Below are 25483 nucleotides of genomic sequence, written 5' to 3' on the forward strand. Positions count from 1 at the left end.
CTCATCACTGCTTGTTTCATTTAGCAATTTTTAAATGAAATTACTCCATACTTCAAGGATATCTTTTTCTCCAGCTTGAATGTCACCTTGATCATCACCAAATCCTTTTACAGCACTCTTAACTCCGTTTTTGATCTTCTTAAACAACCTCTAGAATATCTTGCCACCTTCTTGATATTTATTTTCTATGTTCTTACCAAAGTCCTCCCATGACTTTAGCTAGTTTTACATAGTGTTTGGCTTTCTTACTTTTGTCTCTGTATTCTCTAAGAGCACAAGCTGACTTATTTGCCAGGAACTTTTGATATGCTTTCTTCTTTTCACTGCCTCTTTAACTTCCTGCATCAACCATGTAGTTCTGATTTTTCTTTGGATCTCTGTGATGCCATGAACATTGAACTCCAAGAGGTATCTGAACATACTAAAGAATGCAATACTTCCCACTTTATGGTGTTTCTAAACCACTGTCTCTTTCAGCAAGATAATGCACCATGTCATAAGGCTGCTGCTGTAACAGAATGGTTTATGGACATGAATGCCACCACATTTGATTGACCAAGTGTGGCGGCCTGATCTCAATCCTATTGAACAAACAGGAAAATAGGACCATTATGCGATAACTAGAGTATTGGGTGAGGTGAAAGGACGTCTCATGCTATGGTGTCCATGGACTTCTTTCTAAGAAGTCAATGGACATGATAGTGTGAGAAACAAACAGCCATGGAACACACCTTAATAACAGAAAGGGCCTGCTTTTGCTGCAGTTTCTGCAACAGTTCTATCGGGCATACTTTCCATACACTAACAATAGCGATAAATGGGAATTTTGGACCATTTTTCCTATATGCATGTAATGAGGTCCTGGCTGTTTGTAGGAAGACGTCCTTTCACCTCACCCAATGTTCCAGTTATCGCACAGTTGTGCAATAGGATTGAGATCAGGGATCTGTTGAGATCAGTCAAGTGTGGTGACATTCATGTCCTCAAACCATGCAGTTACGTGTGTAATCTGACCCACATGCAAGGTCACACGATCTATAGCACATGAGTGCCATGTGTAGGAAAGAGGATAAAATGGAAGAATTTTAATTTTTTTTTTTTGGAAGTTTATTTTGTACTTGGTTAGACTATAATAAATTTAGTTTAATCCTTTATCCAAGTGTGAGCAAACAACATTTGCACCTGAAAATATCTTCAGGACTGTAGTAAGGTGGTGCAACTGTTGGCAACTCAGAGCAAAGGTAGACCAAGCTCTCATAACTCCTTGTCTCAGTATCTCCCACCATGCAAAGCACATGTCCTTGCAGAGATGCATAATGCTATGCATTGAGGGGAGAGCCACTACCCAGACCGGTTTCGACCTTTATTGAGGTCTCTTCAGTGGGATGTAGACCCAGAGGTGGTGTCACTACGGCAGAAGCAATAGAGAGGTCATATTTACCTATATGAGTTGCCAACTGGTGTACCACCTTATTATTAAATTACTCTGGATTTAGAGAAAGACGTTGGAAGTTTATTTTGCACTTGGTTAGACTATAATAAATTTAGTTTAATACTTTAACTGCAATTCACAATTAATACTTAACTGCAATTCACACTTCTTTCACAGCATGTGTCTCTATTAACGTAAATGAGAATAAAACAGTACTTTAACAAGATAGTCCACATTCTGCATACAGTGCTAGGTTCTTCTTCCTTGAAAACTGGGTCTGGGACATTGCAGAATTACCTTTACACACGTAGTCATACATGGCGTTCGTCTTGTCTGCCCCTTCAGTGTGGCTGGTGATCTGTCCATGCTGGTCTGATTCCGTTGCCAGTTGTTCTATTCCATATCACCGTCTCAGCGGTCACGTGCACGGGAACTTTATCCAAGTGTGAGCAAACAACATTTGCGCCTGAAAATATCTTCAGGACTGTAGCAAAGTACGTCTGCAAGGACATGTGCTTTGCTACAGTCAAGAACAGCTCAAGGTTGCAAGTCTTTGGGTTGTAGTCCATGTGTTGAATCGTGAATAGGAAATTCTATAATTTTGCGATTTTATTCTGGATTGAACAGGAATTAGAAAACAATTAAGAGATACTTGAGCTTTAGTATAGATACTGATTGTGAAAAGAGTATATAGAACGAATATTTTATGTAAAGATACAAGGCGTAAATCCATTATGTCAAGTTTTTCTGTGTAAAGAATTATGTTTTAGCAAGTTGTAACGACCATAATACGTTCTATGCGAAACGTATGTAATCTAGAGTTCAAGGTGCTTGGGCGAGCATTGCGATAGTGTAAATTATCGGAAAGCGGCTCATGCTCGAATTTGCAGAAGAGTTAAACCTAAGGAGATGCAGTGACCTGGATGGATTAGCGGGAAAGGAAGATGAGTGTCAGGCAAAGATTCATAAAAGAAAAGAGGGTGCTAAGGGTGCGAAATAAAAAGGGTTTGCTCCCCTTGCAGAGGACTTTTCTTGGCTTTTTGATCGTCACTTTTCGCCCTTGCTCATGTCTTGACTGTTTGGCTTTTGACCTGCCCATTCGTGTATGAGCGGCTCTATCTCGCCTCATGATGGATACAGGATAGCCCGTAGATGTTCAATATTGGCAGCCGAAGTTCCCGTGCACGTGACCGCTGAGACGGTGATATGGAATAGAACAACTGGCAACGGAATCAGACCAGCATGGACAGATCACCAGCCACACTGAAGGGGCAGACAAGACGAACGCCATGTATGACTACGTGTGTAAAGGTAATTCTGCAATGTCCCAGACCCAGTTTTCAAGGAAGAAGAACCTAGCACTGTATGCAGAATGTGGACTATCTTGTTAAAGTACTGTTTTATTCTCATTTACGTTAATAGAGAAACATGCTGTGAAAGAAGTGTGAATTGCAGTTAAGTATTAATTGTGAACAGACATTCTAGTAAGGAACTTTTAGTGATTAACGTTAACTAATCACTTTTAGTGATCAGTTAACTAGCGCAAAGGTGTAGCTCTATCGATAACTTTGTCTCAGATTGTGAATTGGGTATAGTGTGATAATCAAGATTTGTAACTTGTGACATAGCTTGATAGGATAAATTGTGAAGATTAGAATTTGATAATATGTATATTGTACAGTCAATTGAGTGAAATTGTGAAGGAGCTTATGTTAGATTTTCAATTAAGTTCTAATTATCAATAATAGCTTCTCACCTGAGTCTGACTTTAATCCAATAGTGAGAATGAATGTAACTATGTACAAGTTAGTGATCTTAATAAAATGTGCTTTATGTTTTAACCTAAAAATAGCCTGTGCCTGAATTCAACTCATCACTCATAAAATTCGGATGTTAATGCGGGGTATAATTGAATATATAGGCCATGATTGCAAGCATCATCAAGTGTATTACTTAAATCACTTAAGGAATTGACAACGTAGATAAGAATATAAATTAAATTACACTTTAATAAATATTTCCGATATTTTGGCAACGTCACGTTGCCATCTTCAAAAGGAACTTACAAAAAGGCACGTGCATGTAGGCACTACATGCCCAGTAACTGAGAATGACGTGATGAAGCTATTGTTCTCCAAAAAATCCTAATGGTGCCCCTAGCGGGCTATGTAGGTGTTCTTGACCATTGGGCAGAAGGCCTGCTGATATAAGCCTTCCAAATTTGGGGCAGTCTCATACAATCAAATTTGTTGAGGTTTGGAGAGTAATCAGGTAATCCCAAATTGTGTAAAATTCAAGCACCAATTTGTTTCACAAAAAGCTCTCCGTATCTATAATCACACCAGCTACGCTTTGCTTCGGGAACAAATTGCCACCACGCGGTTTCTCTTAGCTGACATTAACAAAGTTATTCGTGCTCTTGAAGAAGAGTTTTGGTGCACTTTAAATTACGAGCTTTAGTCAATTTTACATGACGTCTTGTGTCCACAACAGAAAAAGAATTTGAAAAAATACAAGGTCGACAGATCAAAAAATTTGAAAAATGAAAAAACTACCATCAATCCAAAACTTTCTACCAACATGGTAATCAACCTTTCTTCAGTCACCCTGAAGCACTCAATGCGTTTTCATGTGGCCACAACTTCGCCATTGCTCCTAGAAAAATACCTAGTGAGGATATTATGATCCAGATCAAATGCGCGGAATCCGCCACCTTCTGAATCAAATTGCCAACAGTGTAAGACTGGATGTAGCTTGTGTCCTCTCCAAAGCAAGACCACTAAAAACCAACATATCCAACAAGGAATATAAAGCTCTGCAGGGAATGAGGAATAATAAAGAAATAGTTATCACCAAAGTGGATAAGGGAAATGCAACTGTAGTACTTAACCAAAAGGACTACACAGGTAAGCTTAATGCTCTTCTATTAGATCGGGCTACTTACCTACCTATCGAATACAATCCCACCAACTTACAAATCAAAAAACTTCACACGCTCCTTAAGAAAGTCACTTCTTGGACTGTAGAAGTTACTAACAGATTAAAACCGTTTAACTTTATACCCCCTCCCCTGTATTTATGGACTCCCAAAAATACATAAAGAAAATGTGCCATTACATCCCATAGTGAATGGCACTGATTCCCCCTACATACAAATTAGCTAAACATTTGGCCAAAGCACTCACACACTATACTGGCAACACACCATCACACAAAAAAAACTCAGCCCACTTCAAAGCCTGCATAGAAAACCTTACATTCCAACATACTGACATCATAATGGTCAGCTTTGACATCTCCTCCTTATTCAAAAATGTCCCACTCAAGGAAACTTTAGAGCTAATCCAAGCTAAATTTTCTCCTGATATCTCAGCCCTATTTCCGTTCACAATGAACTCAGGCTATTTCGTTTGGCAGGGAAAATTCTACAAACAAATAGAGGGGACAGCCATGGGTTAACCACTCTTCACACCCTTGGCCAATTTCTTTATGGAGACCTTTGAAGAAAAAGCCTTATCCTCTTCCCCACAAAAACCAACCATATGGCTTCGCTATGTTGATGATGTGTTCGCTATTTGGCTCTGATACACTCCGCTCCTTCTCAACACACTTAAACCACTACCATCCCAGAATCAAGTTCACCCTGGAAAAAGAGGAAAACAACAGCCTCCCTTACCTAGACATACTAGTCACCCGCCAGCCTCATGAAACCTTGGTTTTCTCAGTTTATATAAAACCCACCCATACAGGCAGATACATTCACCAACAATACCACCACCCTTCACAACAATATGGAGTGGTGAAAACACTATACAACAGGGCTAAACTAATCTGTTCTAATGATATGGCCCTAAACACTGAACTAAATCTCATCCTCAACACTTTCTCAGCCAATGGATGCATTTGTCACCCTGTTGTAATACAGGAATACATAAAAAATATAACTTCCCTTTAACAAACCCATCCTGATATCACTAAAATTCTAGATTTTAACCTTGACCAAATTCTCTAAAAGCTTATCCACAACTCCAGAGTCTGAAATTGGACTATAATTTGTAGCCCCCCCACCCCCAAAAAAAATCCAAAAAATATTAAAACCTACAAACCACACCCCCCCCCCCTCCACAACAAGGATTACTCTAAATCCATCACCATTCCCTACATCCGAGGCACCTCGGAAAAAATTACCAAAATCTTAAACAAACATGACTTGACCTCCTGTTACAGACCATACAGAAAATTGGCAATCGGTATCCGCTCCACTGAAGACCAACCACTTCCCCTAGACCTACCTGGTGTATACCAGGTCCCTTGTAGCTGTAAACTGTCTTACTTTGGCCAAACAGGCAGGACAGCGAATATCAGAATTTCGGAACACAAGGACTACATCCGGTTTCACAAGTACAACCATTCTGGCCTTGCAGACCATGCTCTGTATGCATACCACAGAATACGGTGGAAGAAAGCTACAGTAATACACCGTAGCAAATACAAATTCGAAAGACTATTCATGGAATCAGCCTCAGCCCTAAGAAACTCTCCAAACCTGAACAAATTTGGTTGTATGAGACTGCCCCAAATTTGGGAGACTTACATCAGCAGACCTTCAGCCCAACGGCCAAGAACACCTACATAGTCCACTAGGGTCCACTATCAGGACTTTTAGGAGAACAACAGCTTCATCACTTCATTCTCAGTTACTGTGTTGTAGTGCCTACGTGGACGTGCCTTTTTTTATAAGTTCCTTTTGAAGATGGCAACATGACATTGCCGAAATATCGAAAATATTTAAAGTGTAATTTAATTTATATTCTTATCTACATTGTCAATTCCTTAAGTGATTTAGTAATGCATAACCAACGTATAAGCTTGTCTACGAGAATTATCATTGAGTGTAATTAGTTTAGATAAGTAGGTGCTGAAGGATAAGCGTTAAGATAAACACCTCTGTATAATTTCTGGAAGAAGTTCCGTGATTAAGGATTCCTCCTAACCTAACGATATTGGCTGGTGCAGCGGAACAAATAAATTTGCCAATATCTGATGGGAAACAACTCCAGACAGTTAATACAAAAGATTTGTCTCCAACAAAGAGATAGGCCCTTTGTCCGAAAGTTCAATACATGTGGTTACTCTAAGTATTCGGCCAAGTTGTTAGATAGCCTTCTGAGTCTAACACCATAGCTTGCGTTAAGATAGGATTTTGAAGGTAATCAGTCTAAGTCAGAATTAAAGTAAAATCGATTAACACAAGTATGAGATAAGGTTAATAATAATAACAAAAAAGGAACACACGACAAAAGGGAAGATATAGCACATGTAAAACAGACATAAATTATAGATTGATTGCCATCAGAAGTGGTAGTTATAGTGGAAAAAACTGGTTATGCCAATATTCAGGAATGATTACACAAATATGATACTATTTTGACAAGGCTAGGCCATGTGTCAGTTATTTAACTCACATTTTATAATAAATGTGGCAGCTGAGGTGGATTGATAAAGGACCTAACAACCACATGTTATTGCTGGATTTTGCAGTCATTTGACTTGATGTCGCAGAGAAATGTTATATAAAGTGAAGAAAATATGGATGAATATGAACCTGATAATATAGATAAGAGGAGTAAGTGAGATGCAAAGAGTAGTTTATAGAAGAATAGGAAACCAGGTGAACTAGCATGCTGCAGGGATATGCACTTCAGCTACCACTGATATTTAAATTGTGCATTAATGATATACAGAATGATTTGAAAGAGAAATAATTATATACTGCTGATGATGAAAAACTGAGCAGAGAAAATAAGGATGACAATGTACTGGTTGATGTCTAAAAAAAGCTCATATGCTGACAGTTATCTTAAGCTTTTAAGAGTTAAATTCACAATACCAGACAATAAGAAAATAATATTTAATTTCTAATGTTTTGCTGATTTTATACCTAGCATATTCAGAAAACAGTATCACAGTATGCAAACACCAACAGTTAGTTAATATTAGGAACAGTTTAAAATAGTAACAAAGTACTAGTTCTAATTGGCACAATATATATTGTTCGATAAAGAGAAGTTTACAGGTACTAATTTGATCTTAAAGTGACTGTCTCCAAGATTTTTTGATAAACTGATACAGCTATACTTGTCTAGAGAATGTTTCAAAGGAGTGCTACTGATCCTAAAAACTTGTAACAACTTCTTATGTAACCCGCCCATTTCATTCTGGACATAGTTTCTCTATCCTATGTGAAGAAGCTGCTGTAACAGCCTACTAGTCCTGACTTGTTGTAATAATAGCACCAAATGCTTTTATTTTATTTTTTTGTAGTCCAAGGCAGATAGATGTCAACAGATCTTCCTAACTATCCATACTAAGGTGATGTAGAGTTCCTGCAGGTATAATAAATTTAGTTTAATCCTTTATCCAAGTGTAAGAAAACAAAGTTTGCACCTAAAAATATCTTCAGGACTGAAGATATCTGGGTCTGTCTCCCACTGACGAGACCTCAATAAAGGTCGAAACCGGTCTGGGTGGTGACCCTTCCCTTAATGCATAGCAGTATACATGCCCACAAGGAGATGTGCTTTGCATTATGGGAGATACTGAGACAAGGAGTTATGAGCTTGGTCTGCCTTTGCTCAGAGTTGCCTGGTGTTGCACCACCTTACCTCAGTCCTGAAGATATTTTCAGGTGCAAACTTTGTTTGCTTACACTTGGATAAAGGATTAAACTAAATTTATTATAGTCTAACCAAGTGCAAAATAAACTTCCAACAGTTCCTGCAGGATCTCTACATCACCTTCATTTACCATCACTTTTCCCAGTGTAGCATCGTCAGCAAACTGAATATTTATCACCAAGTACTTGTGGCACACCACTGTTCACTTGCTTTCTCTTAGACTCAACTCTTTCATAAACCACTCTGATATCAGTCTATCAACCACCCTCTAATCCAAATCACCAGATTTATATCCATCCTTCATTTGCTCCATTTATGTAACAGAGTTCTGTATGGAATCCTGTCAAATGCATTTGCAAAATCTAGCAAACATCACTAAGTAGCCAATTCCCTTATGCAACTCCAATTGTCACTTTATTATATATATATAAAAAAAAAAAGTAAGCACATTATTAAGGCAAGACATACCAAAACCACATTGTCCCATATAGAGTATCATCATATTCCTATCCACCCAATCATGAATTCTGTCTTTTGCCAATTTCTCTAATACCTTAACTACTACTGCTGCAGAGATGCTGATTGGTATAATTGACTCTGTCTTGGAGCCGCTCCTTTACATGGTGGGACTATTTTTCTCTCTTTCCAATCAGCTGGCACCTTCCCAGTACTGAGGCTTAAGTTAAACATCAAGAAGGGCCGCCTTCTTACCTGTGCCCTCTACAGCTCATGGGTATGCTGATCAACTTTTTATTTATATTCCCTCCACTTTTTCTTTACTGCAACCCCTTAATGATGCTTTTCATCCATCTATTTCCTACCTGATTTATCTTTTATTGCTATGTATATATACATTTTGATACTGCTCTCTTTAAACACCTCTTGACCATCTCCTGTGCACCACCATCTCAAATCCTAATGCCATGGCACTGCTGAAAGCCAACTTCTCAGATCATCATGTTATTGTCATAATCACCTGCTTTGTAGTTCCATATATGTTCCATCTTAAGAAAAAGCTCTGCATCTCTTGCAATCCCCAGGTCAAGAATTCATGTTCTGAATATATGGAACAATAATAATTTTGCAGTAGCCTTGTGTTTGGAGGGGGGGGGGAATGCTTTGTTTATTTTGTGGATTATAGCCACATGTTCCAGTTGATGTCCAGAATTCTGCATTCAAAGTGTCGGCTAACAAATGGTGGTTTTTACATATTATCTGTTGTAGCACCCTATGGTCATGTTTGGTTGGTGTGGTGGGTCGTTCACTGCACTGCAGGTAGCACTTGACTTCCTGCGCTTCCATCTGGGTATTGTACCACTGATTGTTGACCTGGGATAGCCTAATTAGTCAACAATTTGCCAAACAGAGCTGCAACATGGCATCCTTATAATGCCTCTTTCAAACTCCATGAGTTACCTTTCTCACAACTGTTTCAGTTGGTCACAGTTTGCATAGTGTGACAAATTGTTCTCTGAATGTGGTGGCTATAAAAATTCCTGGTATATATAAATTATCTGCAAATAAAACTTATGTAGTGATATTTCAGGATAATTTAAATAAAACAACAGTACTGGACAAAAGGGAATAGCTGTCAGTTGACTTGGGAGAATCATATTCCTCCAATTTATACTGGCTACAAATATGCAACTCATTACATGACATGATCGACCTTTTCCATGGGGGAGAGTGTCTCTTGATTTCTTTCCAAGCAGTGTATATCAAGCGTTCTGTAATTGTGACCTGGCTTACTATGAACAGATGGAAGGATTTGTTGACACCAGCCTCATAGTACATAAAAAATGCATTCAGTACTATTGTTATGGCAGTGTGAGACTAGAAGACCATGCTATGGACACCCTTCATACAGGATTAGATGATATAAAACCAAAGTACTGTAAATGCCATTTCAAGTCAGACTTTTTTGGAATCAGCAGTAACCTTAATGCATTCCACAAATATCAAAAATATGGCTGTATTGATTTACCAAAAATCTGGGAGACAGTAATTCTAAGATCAAATTAATATTTGTAAACTTCTCTTTCTCTAATAACAGATAGTGCCTATTATAACTTTAGTTCTTGTGTTGTCTTTTACAATTTTAAAACTGTTTCCACTATTAATTGCTGCTGTTTGCATAGTGTGACAAATTGTCCTCTGAATGTGGTGGCTATAAAAATTCCTGGTATATATAAATTATCTGGTTAATAAAACTTATGTAGTGACCTTTCATAAGTAAATAATTTAAATTTAAATAAATTTAAATTTAAATAAAACAGTACTGGACAAAGGGGAATGGCTGTCAGTTTAATGTGGCAAATGCAAGGTTCTGCATTTGGGATGAAAATATTATGTACTGTGCACTAACTACTTTGATGGAAACAGGCTACAGCAAATAGAGGTTACAAATTTGAGGGTGGATGTCTCAAAGTTCAGAGGTTATATTACATATGTGGCTAAACTAGCTTACAGAGATTAAAATTCTGAATATTTTTACAAATTGTTTATGTTAAAATGTTTATTAGTTTTGTTTTCATAACAAGCATTGTCGGCACTTTCGATGTGCCCGTTATGGAAATTGTTTTGTCAAAAAGTGATATGTAAAGAAGTCAAAAAATTGATGTACTTACCAGATTTGATATTTGTATTACTTAAAAGAATTTTAGTGCAATTTAAAATTATCAAAGGTTGTGTTTTATGAAGACATTCTCTTGTCGCTAACAGAGACAAAGTGTCAGCCATTATTTATACCTAACTTCTTGCTTACCAGTTTCATGGAGTGTGCATGCTTGCCGAGAAGTTTGATGAGTGATTGACAGCTGACAAGAAAGCTGTTCAGTATCTGAGTAACGGCTGTAAACAAGAGAGAATTCGGAAGGAATTTAGAACACAGGCCAGCAGATATTTAGATTCAGAGGAACTTGAGTTTTATTGTGACAGTCGGAGGAAAATTAATAGTATATTCCGAAAAAGGAATCGTGGAACTATTAAGTTTTAATGTGGAATTAGTAATAAAAGGGAAAAGTAATAAGTAAATAAAAGGGAAATATTGCTATATGCAATATTTGTGGAAATATTGGAGGAAACACTAATTGAAAGATTTATAGTAGATTCCGAAAAGGAAATCGTAGAACTAATTTTTTTTTTATTGGAAGAGTTAGAACTGTCAATAAGCATTTAGTGAATAAAAGAAGAATTTGCTATTTACGTTCAAAAGGAATGTTTGAGAAAACTCTGATTAGGAAGTTTCATCTGTATTAAGGACACTGGATCTGACTATTATTTCTACTGAAAAGAGACAGAATTAAGTTCGGAAGAATTAATGTGTGCTACATAAGTGATGAGAAAGGATCCTTTAAAAATGAAGAATAGAGTCATATATCTTCTGAAAAGGGCCATGACAGAGAAAGAAATTGGCTATGAACATTTTGTGATTGTGCAAACAAGGAGTTGAGTCTATTCTTAAGTGTAAGTTTATTTTTAAAAGGCCTTGGATCCAATTAATTTTATAGTTAGTTATGTAATATTTGTTTGAAGTGTATATATATTGTTTTTGTTATATTAAATGGGTTTATTTTGTATTTTGGTCTTGAGTCAGTGATTATTTGGATTCTGAAAGAAAGAGTTAAGATCATTTTGCACCAACTGGAGTGAACCCTTGTGCATATAATAACATACAGGTACACTCAGAAATAAAAAAAAATAATTGTTAGAAATAAAGAGATCAAATAATATGCTACAGCAAATAGAGGTTACAAATTTGGGGGTGGATGTCTCAAAGTTCAGAGGTTATATTGCATATGTGACTAAACTAGCTTACAGAGTAACCTGGCTATTGAATACAAATTCCTCATTGGAACAGAGCTTACTTTGGATGAGAGAGAGAGAGATGTAGATTCAGAGGCCAGTGGACAAGATTGTGACAGGTCTATGGAATATCTCCCAATGAGGACAAAATGAAGATTTGTAAATTACAAAACTGGATGGCAGATGGAAAAGGATGAATGTGACAGATATATTACTGAAAGGTTTTAATAGGATGTTGTAAAATTGTGTTTTATTTATATTTTATTCTTTATGTTGTTCAAATGTATATATATTCAATATTCTATCTTGTCTCGAATTTACTTTAACTTAAATACTCTACTTATTATATAGTCATAACTCCGAGTACATATCCATTGCTTGATTTAGTCACTTATATTTAATCCTTTCATTCAACTTTAATCCCCCCCCTCTCAAGGCTGTAACTATGTTATTCACGTGCTATTAATTTTATAACTTGGGAATTTGCCTCAGGCTAGAGCCACCTTTGTTATAACAGTAAGAGTATTTTTCCAATATTGATTTCTGAAAATTTATTTTTATTTCAACTGAACCATCAGAAATCACAGATAAGATTTAAAAATCCTTTCAAAGGAAATACACTTCGCTAAGCAGAAATACTTCTAAACTCTCAACACTCTATCAAGCAACGTAAATTTCTATTCTACAGTCGTGGCAAACTATCTCCTTAGATCATACATGGTTCGATTTTTATGAGCAGTGCATTGGTATGCAGGAATCAGGCAAATTATTTGACAAAGAAAACAATTTATTCATACTAATCAAGTTACAGTAAAGGTTAATACTAAGCACACAAAATAATTCTGACTCTATACTTCTCATTAACTGTAGCTTGGCTCTTAACCTACTCAACCTAGTTCAACAAATTTTCTCTACCTACACAGATTATAATAATAATAGTGTCTACACTTAATTCATGTATTTGAATTGACCTACAATGCTATACAACAGGCAAGTATAAACATTAGGTAACAATAAATGCTATTGCTACCTGCTTAGTTGTCTTGTCTCACAACTAAGCAGGTAAATTCTCAATGTTTATCTAATTTCCTTCAGTCCTTAAGTAATATTAACAAACAAATATGCTAGAGCAATCTCTGCTACAATTCTTACCTTTAGTTAATCATATATAGAAGGCCTTACTTTGTATTAAATCATCTAGTCCACATCAGTAGATCCTTGAGATCTGTTTCATTCCAATATCTCTTTTCACTTATGGTCACCTTTTAACGACATCAACAGGACACTTCTACTGGCAGCAATCAGCAGGCTCCTTGGTGGCTGGAACTCACTTCTTTCAATGCTCAAGCGACTCATCTAACATTCAGATATCTGTTGACTGAAATGGGTCCCTTGACCTAGAATCGACAGGACATACACGAACCGAGACCCAGAACAGAAAACTGTCAAAAGCCTGCTTATCCAGCGACGACCATCGATAACAGCCTCTCCTCTTTTAGCAGTCCTCTGGCTACCTACAATCGACCTTCCCTGACGAAACTCCTGCTATGATGACTGACCTTCTCTGATGAAAAACTTACTGCTTCACCCCCTTTCGAAAGGTAGTGATTCGACAAGTTGAAAATCACTTTGTTAACTGGGAGGCCTTTGTGTGTCTGGTATTTTTTCTTGTACAGTTCATTAAATTTTCGTTTGGCTTTATTGAACTGGAAAGTTTTCTCGTAGCTCTGTTCTATCATGTGGTCTATATAATTCCAGGTCGTATAATCTAGACTATTGGAAATGTCATAAAAATAGTTGCGGCAATTAATATCGCTTATATTCAATTCGTACCTGATAATAGAATCAATATTTAATAGAATCATTACACTCCACAATAAAATAAAATTTACCCTAGAAGTAGAAAATAACAAACAGCTACACTTCTTGGACTTACTAGTAAAAAGACAAGGTAACAGTATCAAACTGTCAATTTACAAAAAAACAACGGACACTGGACGATACCTACATTACTTTTCAAACCATCATAGGTCACAGAAACATAGCATCATCCACATGTTGAGAAATCGAGCTAGAAAATTTATCTCTGACGAGGAAGAAGTTCAAGCAGAACTGTCTCAAATAGCTACCACACTATCACAAAATGGTTATCCTTGAAACATCAACAAATTTCTATACAAAGATAACCAACAACAAAGAACAGTCTCCCAGCAAATTTCAACAGCAGTCATCCCCTTTATAGGTTCAACTTCCACAAAAATTGTGAGATCGTTAAAGACCCATAACATCAGGGTTGTATTTAAACCAACAAATAGCTTAAGACAATTTCTAAGATCTCCTAAAGGCAGTGTTCCATTTTATAAATATCCAGGTATATATAATATTCCTTGTACGTGCAGTCTTTCCTACATTGGACAGACTTCGAGAAGTCTGGAAATAAGACAGAAAGAACATGTCGGCGATGTTAATCACAACAGAACGATCACCTCTGGATTGGCACATCACTTTTCAACTTCGAACCACACTATAGACTGGAATAACAGCTCCATGCCCTACGTAGATGAGGATTACAGACATTGAGTATTTAAAGAAGCAGCAGTTGTACTACATACGGGAAGTAACCTAAACAGAAATCAGGGGGGGCATACTGCACGACAGTTGGAAAAATTTAATTAATTCCCTCAGTTCAACTGAGCTACACTACGCGAATAATCATATTACGTGTTTGCATGTAACGCGTGTTCATGATACTGAGTAGATATGTCATGCGAACGTGTTACCTTAGCTACCTAACAGGTACTAACGGTTCTTTGTATTCTTAACCCTTTTTGCATTTACCATTTTTTGTACTGTGTAAGACTTGAGAAAGCTAGTCAGTTACTAGCGAAACCGGTAGGCAATTTGTACGAACAGAAGTATGTTTTAAATATATTGTACGAACAGAAGTATGTTCGTACAATATATTTAAATATGTACATGCAATTTGTACAAACAGAAGTATGTTTTAAATATATGGTCAATTAAACAATAAGTCTTATATTTTATAATCCCTAGTTCTCTCTCTACTAGCAAAGTAGTGAAAAATATCCTGTATATCAATCCTATAAAACTCCTTTAGTAATTTATGTCTGTCATATTCTTCACCCCTTTTTCTGTTAACAATTTTTGTAAAAAAAAAAAAGAAATCTTGAATATATATCCTCATAAGGAGCATTCCAAGATCCATCCCCACCTAAGACATTCATCTCTGAACTTCTTCAACCTGTTCCTCACGAAACGACCAGATCTGCGCACAATAGGCTAGTGGGACTTTGTAAATAAATAATAATCCTCTTCATTCCTACATATGTTCTTCAAAATCGGGTAATCCTATTAGCTATCCCACAAATTCCTAAACTTATCAATTTCCTGCAGTCCAGTTCCATTGGTGTAGCACATAGCCTTTTATTTCTGAAATGCATAATCCTACAATCTGCCAACAAACTGGCTACTATTCCCATGGCCCTTATTATGGTTAGTCTATCACTTATTAACTACTATTGCAGCAAGTTTTGCATTACTAACAACTGAATATTTCTCTTTGAATCACTTCATATATCACTGACGTAAAAATTATGTAGCAGTGACTTGAGTCCCACAGCACACCACTGGTTACTGGCCTTCTGGATTTCTACTCTTCCATAACTGCTCTGATGTCTATGCATTAGACATTCTCTTATATACATCACCAGCTTTCATATCCATCCCTCATTAATCTGATTTATGAAATAGTTCAATGTATTACCTTTTCAAATTGCTTTGCAAAGTCCATCAATATTATCAGGTAACAGGAGTAAATTACAGCAGAATGAAGCCCCATATATTATCATATTCCCCTAGTTGTTTCTGAATTTTAGCCTAAAGTTTAATGTTCTAAACACCACCACTCTTAATTCATTTTACACAAATTATGGACTCTACAACCGTGTAATAAATAATTATCTTAATTTCCCAATGTTTTGACCTTCATATTAAGGTCATCATCTAATCTCCAACATTTTAAATTTAAATTATACTAAAACAATAACCAGCAACCTAACAAAATCTGAATTGACATCAGTAAAATCACTAAAATTAAATCCGGACATCGTAATTACTAGAGCCGATTAAGGCAATGCCACAGTTATTCTAAATCAAACTTCTTATTTGGAAAAAATGAATCTAATAGTCTCTATGGTTCTGCCAATAGAATAAAAAAAGAAAACGGAGAAGCTACTTAAATCCGTCACCACATGGCCCAAAGATACCGTTAAAAAATTAATTCCACACTACGCTCGTTCTGAGAATTTACACATCACTCCAGCCAATAGTCGAAGGTATAGAAACCCCCAATTATCACCCAACCAAGAAACTAGCATCAACACTCCAGGAGTTTGGTAGGTCATTCCCCATCCTATATTAAAAACACACAACGCTTAGTAAATCATCACACTGGGAAAAAGATGATTTATTAGTCAGTTTTGATGTCTCTGCCTTCTTTGCAAATGTCCCAATCAATAACACAATCCTTCTACAATCTCTGTCCAAAAAGAAACCAAACTGTTTGAAAACAGAAGAAACTAGTGGAGCCACCTTTTGTATCTTTTTGTTGTCAAAAGTAGCAACCTTCGTTAGTGTGTCACATAATGTCATAAACAGTGTTGTGTCAACTGTTTATGACATTTGTTTCATTAGAAGCAAAGTTATAGTGGCAAAAAAGTGACAGTGTGTTTTGACGAACGGTCGAAAAATGAGTTTCGAACAGAGAGCTGCGATTGACTTTGCGTTAAACTTGGTAAAAGTTTAACTGAAACACATCAAATGCTCCAAAAAGCATATGGTGATGAATGCTTATCCCGTACTCAAGTTTATGAGTGGTTTAAGCGATTTCAAAGTGGTCATGAGACAAGGACAACGAAAACCCAGGCTGTCCAAAAACTGGACTGAGTGAAGTTAACATCCAAGAAGTGTGTGATTTCATCAAAGAAAACCTGAAATCGTCTGTGAGATCGATTGAAGATGATTGGGGATTCCAAAATGAACTGTGCACAACATTCTGACTGAGAGTTTGAGTCTTCATAAATTGAATTTGCGATTTGTTCCCCAAGTTGACCAATGACCAAAAAATGTATCGAATAACACTGCAAGGACCTCATTAAAACTGCAAGTAAGGACTCAAACTTCCTGGAAATGATTGTTGCTGGTGACGAAAAGTGGTGTTTTGAGTATGAGTCCAAAAAGGGCCAGAGTGCTGAGTGGAGACCACCAGAGAGGGGCATCAGAAAAAAAGTCACTTGGAAAAGTCAAAAGTAAAGATTTGTTTCTACGATTCCAAGGGCATTATCCACAAAGAATTCATTCTGCCTGACCGAACAGTCAATGGCGAGTTTTATCTCAAAGTTTTGAAGCGAATGATAGTGAAAATTCATTGCATATGGCATGAATATCGTGATGCAGGCAGCAGATCACTTTTGCACGATAATGCAAAAGTGACCTGTATTCACCTAAATCAGGTGAATACTTGCTGTATTCACCTGATTTAGCACCCTGTGACTTCTTTCTCTTCCCCCAACTTCATTTGCCGATGAAAGGAAAGCAATATGACACCACTGAAAACGTTCAAGCAGCAGTGATCACGACCCTCAACTGTATCCCAAAGACGATATAAAAAACTCATTTGATGAATTAATTGACAGTGCCAAACGCTGCATCGAAGCTGAGGGAGAGTATGTTGATTGAAATAAATGATATGAATAATTATAATTGGCCTGTGTTTTATTTTCTATCAAAAGTTTGGTTTCTTTTTGGACAGAGGGTGTATTATAGGACAAATTCCCCTTCTGATATCACAGTGCTCTTTGCAAATGTACTACGTTCTGGCTATTTTGTGTGGCAAAAACACTTTCTACTTACAAAAAGAAGGCACAGCCATGGGCTCACCATTATCCCCCCCCCACACACACACAATGCTAACTTTACATGGAACATTTTGTGCAAAGTGCTCTAGATTCCTCTCCTTTAAAACCCAAAGTCTGGCTTAGATACATTGACGATGTTTTCGCTATCTAGCCCCATGGCTGCTAAGACACTAGACACTTTCCCTCAGCCACCTAAAAAAAACAACATAAACAAATACAATTAACAATTGAGATTGAAAAGCAGACCACACCTTTGTTTGTAGATACACTTGTCGCACATCTTCCTTCTGGCAGTCTTTTCTTCACTGTTTAACCGACACATACTGGCCAATATATACACAAACTCCTAACACTACCCAACACAAAAACTAGGGTTCAATAATACAAAAATAAAAGTCCTAAAAAATAGGGCCTTGAAGATTTGCATCAATGAACAAGCACTTAAAGATGAATTAAAAGTTATCAGCAATACCTTCCTAAAAATTGGTTACAGTCAAAATAATACTATCAACAAAATTCTGCACAAAACCTCAATTAAAAATAAACTAGGCTAAAATAAAACTATAACCATTTCATACATTAAAGGGATATCAGATAAAATAAGCAGAATACTACAAAAATATAATTAAAGCCACTTTTAAACCTTCTGCAAAATTAAAGAACTTACTCAACACATCCAAGGATCAGCTACCCCACTGGCCCACCCTGGAGTATACCATATTCATTACATCTGTAATTTGCCCTATATAAGGGAAACAGGATGCACAATTCCTTGATCAAGCTGGTCTTTCTGATCATGCCTTGAACATTTTACATAGAAATGACTAGAAAAATACCTGTTGTTTACATCAGCACTTCCCAAACTGTGGGCTTTGTTGAGGGGGCCATGAAATAATGAAAATAAATTTAAAATGTTTTAAGACCAAGTAGATTTTTTTTTATCTTAAAAGAAACGTATTTAATTTTTATTATATTTATTATTTCTTTTTTGTCATTTTTTTTTATATTTTTTTGGAAAAAAATGACGCATCGGTGTTGGTTCACAAATTTTGCTTCCTGTGTATTTCAGAGCTTAATGAATATTGGTAAATATATGCTTATTCACATAAGTGTCATTTCAAAAATACTGATAAGAAGCACAAAAAAAAAGCTTACAAATGCAAAATCTTGTGCTCATTTAAAACGGCCAAGTTTTTCGTGCTTTAAATTAACGTTTCATTGCTAGTGTACACAGATGCGGACGATGTGAAGAAAAGAAATATGCTTGGGGTGCATATTACTTTGTCTATTACTAATCGTTTTATGTTTCATGTACTTGCACTGCAAATGTACAATAATAATATATCTATCTATATAAAAATATAAGATAATGTGCCATGTCAAATGTGTATGTAAGATGCTAAAAATGTAATATTTGCATTTGATTTTTGCAATATTCGCTGTGTATATTTTGTATTGAATATAAATACAATAAAATTTATAATAATATATGTCTGTATTACAATTTGTTTTCGATTTTTGGGGGAGGGGCATGAAATATTTTAATTTTTCCGAAGGAGCTTTTACATCCATAAGTTTTGGGAAGCACTGGTTTACATCACACCAAAACATGGTATGAACATAAATTTAAGGAGGCCTGTGAGATTCTTATCAGCCACCCTAATCTTAACAATAATGATGGTTTGAAAATCCCAAACATATGGAAGGCGCATATTCTACCCACTTAACCTTTCTCCCTAAAAGTTGATTTTAAATCGAACCATAGGTAATCCAGGATCCTAAATCTAATATAACAACTGTCATGTTAAATTAGGACATCATTTTCACTGTAATAAAACTATTTATATGAAAGAATGTTTCTCTGATGTTATCTTAAATAGAATATAGTTAATTTAATTTATTTCATTTTCACTAGAGGTGAGGCCAGTAGAATAACCATTGTCTCTTCAGCATACTATGTGAAATGTAATTTAGCTTGTGTCTGTATACATGTGTATACTCCAGATGATGATCTTCATATGAGGTCAAAACTTCGGGAAATTAAAATAATTATTTAAAACACAGTTGTAGAGTCCATAATTTGTGTAAAATAAATGCTGATCACTGTGTAACACTAAAGGAAAGAACCAACACTTTTAAAGATACTAATCTAATTTGCTACCTCTAATAGAGCCTTCTTTAAATAATTTTCTCCCATTGCTCTGCTGGAATGAAAAAAAAAAAACTTTCTCCCATTATGCATCAGAAACAATGCCAGTTTTAAAGCATATTTTCATAATATGTAGGTTGATATCTCACTGCATGGAGGTCCTACATTTACACATGAACTACAGGTGTTTACCTGCAGTTCATGTGCTATTTCTCTAACAATTCTTATATACAGGGCAAAGAAGAGATAAAAATCAATAACCTTGAGAGATATGATAAATATTTAGATTTGTCAGAGTGATTTTCATGCAAATACAAAGGAATTTTTCACAGAATACTTGAAAAGAGAGAAAACAAGGACTCGTCACAGTTGAGTGGAGTGAATAAGCATAGGAATATGTTCTTTTTGTGTAATATAAGATTGGAATGCATTGCTGATGAGCACCCATATCAACAAATAAGCATGCTTCCATAACGAAAAAGATCCAGTCATCAGAAGTGGGTTGCAGTCCAAATTACAAAATGTCACTTAATATTCAAAGTTAATATCTATATTTTCCAACCCTTACTTGTATACTAGTTCTAAAACCTTTCTTGCATGAGAATAACATGCAAGGTTTTATATATATATATAAAACTTACTCTTTATACCAGTGACAATTTCTGAAATAGAAAATACCTTTTTGTATCTCTCCATATCCACACATTCCAGCTGCGACAATCGTACTAAGTTAGTTCCAACCAAAAGTCTTAGTTCTTGTCTTTCACGTTCTCTTTTGTCTTTATCTCGAGAATGACCTTGATGCTGCATCCGCACCCACAACTTATTCATCTCAGCAAAATTCATTAAAATGAAGTCTACAGAATCCTTTACTGTTCCAATGGTATCAGCATCTCTAAGAATAAAAATTCCACTTCAGCACATCTTTTTTAAAAAAAAATGATCAAAAGAGAAAAGCATTCCACAAATGAGGGGAAGAGAAAATAGAATTTTCAAAGGCATTCTTTACAATTTATGTCAATAGCATCAAATTAAAGTAAAATTATCCTCTATAATACATAAACAAAAAATTCTAAAAATGTGTTTCAACAAAGAATTAGGTGAATCCTGTTTCTTTATCTGTGAAAAGTGGAAAATTTTTGCTTAGGAAATTATATGCACTTAGAAAATTTTGCATGGCCACCTATATGTGAAATAACTATAGAAAGACAGTCTTATACCATTTTATAGAAACATGATTGATAGACAATGCTTTGGAGAAAAAAAATAAATAACAAAATTAACACATGTAAGGAAAATTATAATTTATTAAAGACTCCTGTATATTTTGCTCACTATAACGTGAGGATCATTCAGGAAAAAAGCAAAAGAATTGGTTTCAACATTCAAAATACGAACAGAAAAACTGGTCAAACACATGAGTATACTTCCATTCCTCTCAGTTGTAGCCGAGTGAAAAGGAGAAAACATTGTATAAGTTCCAGGGAACCAGGTATAGTTCTATAATTCAAAATTAAATTTTAAAAAAATTATGAGTAATTACTGCCCAAAACTTGGAGATATGCATGCAGTCAGCTTGATTAAGATTAGGGCAAGGTTTCGTCAAGGAATAGATTATTGAATTCTTATTATTATAAAAAGCTTCTTTGTTTTATTTTTAGAAGAGTTTAATTATTTGTAATATGCTGTATCAGATTTTCTTGATTAAAATATTTTGTATGATGCAAGACCCACTTGGATGTTGATCATCTTCTGGGTCTTTTCCCCACTAATCTTGACATGAAATATCATGCAACCTTTCACATATTCTGTTTAAGTGACTACAATAGATTAGGCTCTGTTCACCACACAATCTTGAATACTTACAATGTCAAGGTCCTCACTATTTTCATTTTTAATGATTCTACCAGTGATAATATTGTGCAGTCCAATATTCTCGACTCATATTTGTGGCCTCTTATCTCTGACTTTATATATTTCTAATCCAATTTTTAAATGCATAAGTTAAAATTATGTTTGACTCTTGTATACAGCTACTTAAGTGATCCAATTATTTCTCTTATTTGAGATAAATTTATTCAATTGACACCTTGCCATACAGAACTTGCTAATTCTTTGGACTATTTCCATATTTAATTTCTATCTTAGTTAATAATTACACCTAAACAGCTCAAACGTTTTGCTTGTCTTAAAGGTTTTCCATTCAGGATGCAATTAATGTTTTCAACGTGTTCTTCCTATTTTCACAGCCTGTCTTTTTATATTGCTGACTTTTAAACCAAATTTGTTACAGCAGTTACTCAGTTTAGTCAAACAATCCAAAGACCTGCACTGGAATTATTTAATAGTACAATATCTACATTACATAAAGAGCTAAGAATTAACATCTCCAATTATTATTATACGGGCACCTCCATGGAAGCCATTCTTCTTGGGAGATCCACAAGATCCATACGAAATCTATTGTACCTCTCCTTCATCTATCAACAGACAAAGCACTTACAACTGACCCTAGAAACCTATTCCATTCTTTATCACTCTTCAAGCAAAAAAACTAGTCCTTACAATCTTACTAATCACACTCTTAATTCAATTTCCAGGGATGGCCTCTTTCTTGCCTATCTCAACACCTACCAAGTTCTGAAATATTTCCTGAGTAATAATCTTATAAAACCCTTTAAGTAACAAAATATTTTTCTCACGTGCCCTCTTTTTTTTTTTTTTTTTTGCTCTCAACTAATTTTTGTAATCAACACCTTCAATTTATCCTCATAGTGAGCATTCCACTGATGACTCTCCATCTTGGTTACTCACCTCTACCACTTCCTCAGAGCCAAGAAACACAGGCAAACAGACCTGAGCACAAAAATCCAGATGTGGTCATATCAAGGGTTTATAAAGACGAATGATAACTTCCTTTCTGCTTGTTGCTGTATTTTTCAATAACCAAGTAATCCTCTGAGCCACCCCTAGCTACTTAGCAATCACCATCAAATTCCTGACATATACCCTGAAGGGATGTACAGGATATGATAGTACTACATGAAAAATTTACATCATTACTAACTTCCTACTACAATTTTACTCAAAATCAGTGTGTTACCTGTCAAGACTTCAACATTATCAGATCTTATATTTCTATCTTCTAAGCCACTTTTTACCATATCAATCAACCTATATCTTGGACATCCTCTGGGTCTCATTCCTGCCAACCTGGCAGAGAACACTTGTTCTGCTAATCTTTCCTCTCCCATTCTGTTTATTAGCTCTGCTAATTAACTGCTGAGATTAGCTCTGCTAACACATTCCTGGATGCTAACAATGTCAAGTTCCTAATATCCTCTTTTACAATATGATATTGCCATTGATGTCATCTGTTCACACCCCTAATCTTTCTCAGAAATCTCATATCTGCAGACTAGAGTCTCTGGTCAAGTGTTTTACATCTAACCCAGCACTCAGATCCATAAGTTAAAATTGGTTTGAACAATGTCTTTTATATAGCTAATTTAGTGTTTTGACTAATTTTTCTCTTATTCCATATAAATTTATTCAGTTGACTTCCTACCACACCAGCTTTGTTGATTCTATTGTATTTCCATATTTAATTTACAATCTTAATTAAAAATTGTGCCTTAGTAGCTGAAAAGTTTTGCTTGCTCTATAGGTTCTCCATTCACAATGCAGTTGATATTTCCAATGCTTCTGCCTATTTTCAATGTCTTTGTCTTGTTACTGCTGACCTTCATGCCATATCTATTATACAACAGTTATTGAATTTAGTAAGGGAATTTTGCAGACATATAGCAAATTTATTTAGAAGTATAACATCATCCTCATAAAGCAAAAAGCTGACATTAACATCTCAATTTTGATATCAAGTTTGATACCACTTTCCTTCATAATGTGATCCATATAGATAATAAATAACAGAGAAGATAATGTAGATCCTTGTCTGACACCAGATTTAACATTAAACCATCTTCCTGTACTTCTTTCAATTTTAACTGCTGACAACTCAAATAAAGACTAAATATTGCTTCATATAATGTCCCACTAACAACATGCAACTGTAGCTTTTTGAATAGCTTCTCTCTTGGCACCTTGTCATATGAATTTTCCAGATCTACAAAACTTAGATACAGATCTTTGTTATATTCCCATGATTTCTCAACTATTTGTCGTAAGGTGAAAATCTAATTCTGACAGACAATTTTGCCTGAATCCAGCTTGCTCTTCACTAAGCTTCTCTTCCACAATCCTTCTCAACCGTTTCCCAAGTATACTTGCATAAATCTTACCAGGAACACTCAAGTCGAGAAATACCTCTGTAATTCTCACATTCAGTTTTATTTCCCTTTTTTTATATGGCTATATGAGAGCATCAAAGTGAGATTTATGGCACTTATCAGAGATTGGAATGTAAAAGTGGGAGAAACTGAGAAACATGGAATTACAGGTCATTTTGGTTTAAGTATTCATAATACTGCAGGGAAGAGATTAGTTGAGTTTTATGCAGAGAATTCTTTGTTTGTTGATAACACCTGCTTTAAACAAAGAAAATTTTACACATGGTATCACCTGATGGACAATACAGAAATCAAATTGATTACATTCTTGGAAAAAGAAGATGGAGAAGTGCAATTCAGTCTGTCAAGACTTTTTCCAGTGCAGACTATGGAACAGACCTAACTTATTAGTGGCTATGATACATGTGAAATTACAGAAACTGAAAACAATACAAATGTTGATCTGATATGATCTTGGAAACATACTAGCTGTATACAGAACAGATTCAACACATTCAATTTGTGTGAAAGAAAACCAGATGAACTATGGGAAGAGTTATTTATATATATATATACACACATATATATATTTTTTTTTAATTTTTTTTTTTATAGAAGTTAATTATATTAAAGATATAATTAAAACAGAAGCAAAGACTATTCCAACAGTTTGTAAGAAGAAGTTTAAATGGCTGTCAGAAGATGACATCAAAACTGATCAGGAAAGGAGGAAAATAAATGTCAGAGGAAATTTGCAGGAAATATGGAATTTGAATGCAGAGTTTCAACGACAAGCCAGAAGAGAAAACGGAAAATACTTTAACTAGGAAGGCCAACAAATAGAAGACCAAAACAAGAAAGAAAAAACAAGAGATCTTTTCAAAAAGATCAGGGAACTAACAGGGAAGTTTAGTGGCAAGGTGACAATATTGAAAAGTTAACACAAAAGATATCTTACAGAAGCCGCAGACATTAAAGGAAGATGAAAAGACTATACAGAAGCCCTTTACAGAAAGGACTCCAAAATTACTGAGAAATTTGAAGAGCAGGATTATACACAGGAGCCAGTACCACTGGAGAATGAAGTGAGGTGGGCATTGCAACAGCTATCCAGTAAGAAGGCACCAGGAGAAGATGGAATAACTATTGAGCTGCTCAAAGCCCTGGGAGAAGAGGCAGTTAAAATTTTAACAGCT

The 25483-nt window shown here is 35.5% G+C and overlaps 1 protein-coding gene across 1 annotated transcript in view; it reads right to left on the reverse strand.

The window, feature by feature from the left end:
* The window catches only part of Vps35 (Vacuolar protein sorting 35), a 377835-nt gene that overhangs the window by 231039 nt on the left and 121313 nt on the right, over positions 1–25483 (reverse strand). Inside the window, exon 5 of the mRNA XM_090412498.1 lies at positions 20677–20893. Coding sequence (XP_090268624.1) covers positions 20677–20893 — 217 coding nt within the window. The remainder of the gene's footprint in view (positions 1–20676; positions 20894–25483) is intronic.

Source organism: Typopeltis vanoorti, chromosome 1 (genome assembly GCF_054136105.1).
Source record: "Typopeltis vanoorti isolate ZY-2024b chromosome 1, IOZ_Tvanoo_1.0, whole genome shotgun sequence".
Classification (NCBI taxonomy): Eukaryota; Metazoa; Arthropoda; class Arachnida; order Uropygi; family Thelyphonidae; genus Typopeltis; species Typopeltis vanoorti.